The sequence below is a fragment of the Grammomys surdaster genome, unplaced genomic scaffold, assembly GCF_004785775.1.
Source record: "Grammomys surdaster isolate TR1022 unplaced genomic scaffold, NIH_TR_1.0 721, whole genome shotgun sequence".
Taxonomy (NCBI): Eukaryota; Metazoa; Chordata; class Mammalia; order Rodentia; family Muridae; genus Grammomys; species Grammomys surdaster.
The window spans coordinates 2265304-2269893 of NW_021605140.1; the positions used below are offsets into that span (position 1 = coordinate 2265304).

Below are 4590 nucleotides of genomic sequence, written 5' to 3' on the forward strand. Positions count from 1 at the left end.
CTGTCATGTACATCTACATGCAAGCACACTGCTCTCTCACCTTGGACCGTTGCTGTCCTTCCTCCTTGTTGAACAGTTGCCTTGTTCAGCTTTGGTTCGCTGATCTGTGAACTCGTTTGCACTCCTATCTACAACTTCTCCAGCATCTAGTGCTCGGTGTAGTCGATAGTTGACCATCTTCAGAACAATGAAAACAGCAGCTACCACAGGACAATAAACTGCTACTATAATCATCGAAGAAGGAAGGGCCTTTAAGAGAAGGAAATATATGTAGTTTAGAATCGTTTACATTTCACTCCATTCTAGAAATCTGTCCCTAAAATAATTAAATGACACACAAAGCAATTACACTAATACTAAGATGCAAAGGTAAAGGACTCCTCTGCCCACATGCGTGGCCTCTGAGCGCCTGAGCTATGGCTTAGTTAAGACTAATGGAAAGAATATGTAACACGTCAATTCTTACACTGATTGCAGGTAGAAACAACAATCCAATTGTACTGGCTAAAAAAATGATTGAAAATAACTTCACTTATTATGACTACTATACAATTTAAAATCACCTGTGTAGTGCACACTACATTTCTACTCCAAAATCCATAGCAGAGCAAAAAGTCTGTGATCCAAACTAAGGCGTCACATCGCTTGTACGTGTGATGTGACCCAAACAAAGTCCTGTTTATGTAGAAGAGGAGCTGGAGAGGTGCTCAGCATAAGAGCACTTGGTGCACTTGCAAAGAAGTTTCTAGCACCCACATGGAGGGTGACAGTCATCCATAACTCCAGCTTCAGGTGATCTAATGGCACTTCTGGCCTCCATGAACAAAAGGCATACATACAGAGCATATATGTACAAACAGGCAAAACACAGACATACAATAAAATTTTATAAACCTAATTAAAAAAAAGAGAGAGAACTCCAAGCTTAATAAAGCAATCACTGGATTAATTGAAATAAGTCAGTCACCTATCCCAGAGACGTCAGACCCATTCTATATGAGGGTTAAATAACTTGGAATCTGGACACCAAGGAGGAAGGTGTGAGAACAGGCCCACCCGGAAGGCATGGCCTCAGAGTCACCACTGACACAGAGCATAAAACAAGAATACACTGATGGAGCATCTGCATCTGTGCAGCTGCAGATCCCATGTGGCATCATCAGACTCCACCTCGGACCTCACGAGTTTTCATCGTATCATCAGACTCCACCTCGGCCATCGCCATGAAGACCCCAAGCCCCAGACTGAAACGATGGTGAGACTCAAGTCTGATGGGCCAAAGCTTCACAACACACACACGTGGTGCTGGTTCTGTGACCTGATAACTTGCTTGGAATCAGAAAGGGAAGCAAAGCCCAATCATAGCTTTTGTGTCAGGCTGAGTAATGGGTCTACATTTGGCTTCTAAAATACCTGGATTAAGAAACCCTGTATATTAACATAATTACAAAGTTAAACTGCTGGTTCTAATTTAAAATGTTTCTAAGTAACTGGTTTTGCCTTGTGATTTTAAGTTTAAACATCTATTTTTTTTTAATTAATAAATACCAGATCTAGATGCATTCTGAAAGATTTACCAGATGGGTATTTTAAAATGCTCAATTTATGAATGCAATTTAAATTAAAATGATCTTAAAATACAAAAATAACCCACTGTAAAATGAGGGCTAAAATGTTAGGGGAAAATATGTTTAAGACTTTTGGCTGATTTGTATCTTTAACAAACCTACTATTCACTATAAAAATCAAATGCCCTGAATAATCTTCTGAACAAAAGACACCCCCCTCTCTCTCTTCCCCCCCCCCACACCAACAAACAGAGAGTGGGTGGCATCACTAATATAAACACAGAGAGATAGAAACATAGCAAGTGATATAAACACCAAGAAGGAGAGACACACAGAGAGAGACAGACAAATTTGCAGAAGTTTCAAATCCTGACAAGATATTGAAGCACACTACATTTGAGAGACTTAGCCAAGACTGTTCATCTTAACAATTCTTAACATTAAGCGAAGTCACATATCCACTTCACCACATGTCATAGACCGCATACCAATTCCATCTTTAAATACAGCCAATACAGAATAGGTCAGTTCCATCCTAGCATGGTCTATAGTAAGGTAAAATGGCTGACTATATTAGGTAGACAGAAAGGAAATAGCCAGCATTGGGGTCAGACAAATTCAATAGAAATTTGAAACCAACAAATGGGAAGAGTAGTTAATTTTGAATTGTCAAAGATTAGCAACACTCAAAACTCATCTAAATAAATGCCAACCTTCACTGCTAAGAAGAGTGTAAACAAACCTGCTAAAAGGTGAGGGTTTAAAGACAAAGCAGATAAACACCGTTTGAAAACACACTAGTCACAGAGAGACTGAAATGAATTTTGCATTAAGAAATATAAAGAGATCATTACATACCAAAAACCAGAGTTAGGTCAGTAACAACTGTTTTTTTTTTCCTACTCAAATTACAAACTGCTCATTTAGTTTTGCAACCTGCAGTTCAGTTGTCTGAGCCCTACCTGTGTCAATCCCAAGCCTTCCAGGGATAGAGGCAGCCACCCTCTAAGTTTCACTTTTCCTAAAGTAGGTGAAAGTGCAGACCTACTGGACTGCTGAACACTGCATTAAATTTGCCCTCTCCTCCACCTGCTCTGCTGCCTAGGAAACTCAACTGATGCCTGGACAGCTGGCTACATTAGCTAGAGTCTTAAGGGACAGTCAATCTTGTCTACAATTATGACTCACTATACTATAAGAAAATTATAAATCCTGTCTGTTTTACAGGGCAAACACCTAAACCAAGCACACATAAAACAATTACAAAGTAGTTTTCTATTTTATGGATTACACTCTAAAAGGGTAAGAAAAATTGACTTGTGTGTGTGTGTGTGTGTGTGTGTGTGTGTGTTGCATACGTTGAGTGTTCATGTGTGTGCCAGTGCACATGTGTGCATGCATGTGTAGGCCAGAGGGATCTTCCTTAGTCACTTTTTACCTTATTTTTTAAGACAGGGTCTCTCCTTGAACCTGGAGCTCTCTGACAGAGCGGCTGGCCGTTAGGCTCCAGGGCTTCCTGGGTCTCTGTTGGTCATCCATGGGAGGAGTTAACACTCCCAGTTTGAGTCCTGGGGAATTAAATACAAACTCCTCGGGCTCACATGGCAAGCACTTTATAGACTTAGCTATCTCTTCAGCTCTCTGTTTGCATATTGTATTATATTAGATATACACACTGTGTTTTCAAGGAAGAAACCCTCAGAATTCTAATCAGCAACAAGTATCGAGTCCAGGGAAGCCAGGCTCTTTCTGAGAAAAAATACTGTGCAAGCTCTAATTTCTTATTCTCGTGTTTACAGTATAATTTGTGTGTGTCGTCTGACATAGCAAATTCTATCCAATTCTAATCTTTGTGAAACAACTAGAGTCACCATGGTTCTGTTCTACAACAGGTGATACTTCAGAAAGTTCTAGTTTTATCTTCAAGTTACAATATTTTATTGTGTCTCCTAAGTTAACGGCAACGGCAAAGTCACTAGTGTAACTGAAACTGAGCACAGCCACCATTCCTAAGTGGTAAAGCTCAGTCTGGCCTATTGCCACCTAGGAGTCGGTCTACAACTTTAAACGGCTTGCACAGAAAACTGACTTTCTCTTTTAAGAAATGACAAGCAGTGGACAGCAGAGATGAAAAGGTGACAGAGCAGCTGGCACCTACTGGTGGACAAATAAGGTCCTCATTAAATAACCATAAAGGTCACAACTCTGGCTGCACAAGATAAAGGCCTGTGCACCATCAAGGCTCTAAGCAGCTCTGTGCACACCTCAGACAGTGGATCTTAAACCTTCTGTTTCACACAGTACAAACCTGCACAGGAATAAAGTTAAAGAAGGCAAGCTAGGGGGTTCCTTCCCTGCTATGTTAATTAGCTGGTTTTGTGATTCCTGAGATATGTTTATTGTGCAGTGATACCCAGGTATCCAAAGCAGTGTAAGCACAACCCAGTAGTGTGTGGTTTAAGGGTAACAGAATGACAGGTACATCACTGACATGCCTCTTGAAAGTTGGAGAGACAGAAACATGTATTAAACCACAACTCAAAGCCATCTGACCCAAACAATGGCAACTCTAAAAAACAAACTCAAAAAAACCATTCTCAATGTCTGAGAAGTAAAAGGAGAATCAGGGATCTGAGGACAGTCCGACGACATGGCCAGGTGGTGGACATGGCTGGTGGAAAGAGCAAATGTGTCAGCTCCTATGAGAATACTGTAACAATTTCTTACAGTTAAAAATGGGACAAGATGGCTCAGGAGGAAAAATTGCTTGCCATGAAAGCACAGTGACTTGAGTTCAATCTCTAGAACCCATTAAGACACTGTCCTCTGACTTCCACATGTGCACCCCGACTCAAGCATCATATACATGCACACCTATACAACATGATGGTTTTTAGGAAGTTAATAATGGAACTGCGTATCATCTAGCAATCCTACTAGTATTTATACAGTCATAAGAACTGAAAAAGGATCTCAAAGAGGTATTCCACACAAAGAAAGAGGTATTCCACACAAAGAAAGA

The 4590-nt window shown here is 40.4% G+C and overlaps 1 protein-coding gene across 5 annotated transcripts in view; it reads right to left on the minus strand.

Moving 5' to 3' along the window:
* Positions 1-4590, minus strand: part of Pcnx1 (pecanex 1) — a 141938-nt gene that overhangs the window by 107877 nt on the left and 29471 nt on the right. For all 5 annotated transcript variants that reach the window (XR_003713212.1, XM_028782182.1, XM_028782179.1 and 2 more), the window contains exon 2: positions 41-249. Coding sequence is in view for 4 of the 5 variants with exons in the window: in XM_028782182.1 (XP_028638015.1) it covers positions 41-249 (209 nt within the window). In the remaining variant the exon portion in view is untranslated. The remainder of the gene's footprint in view (positions 1-40; positions 250-4590) is intronic.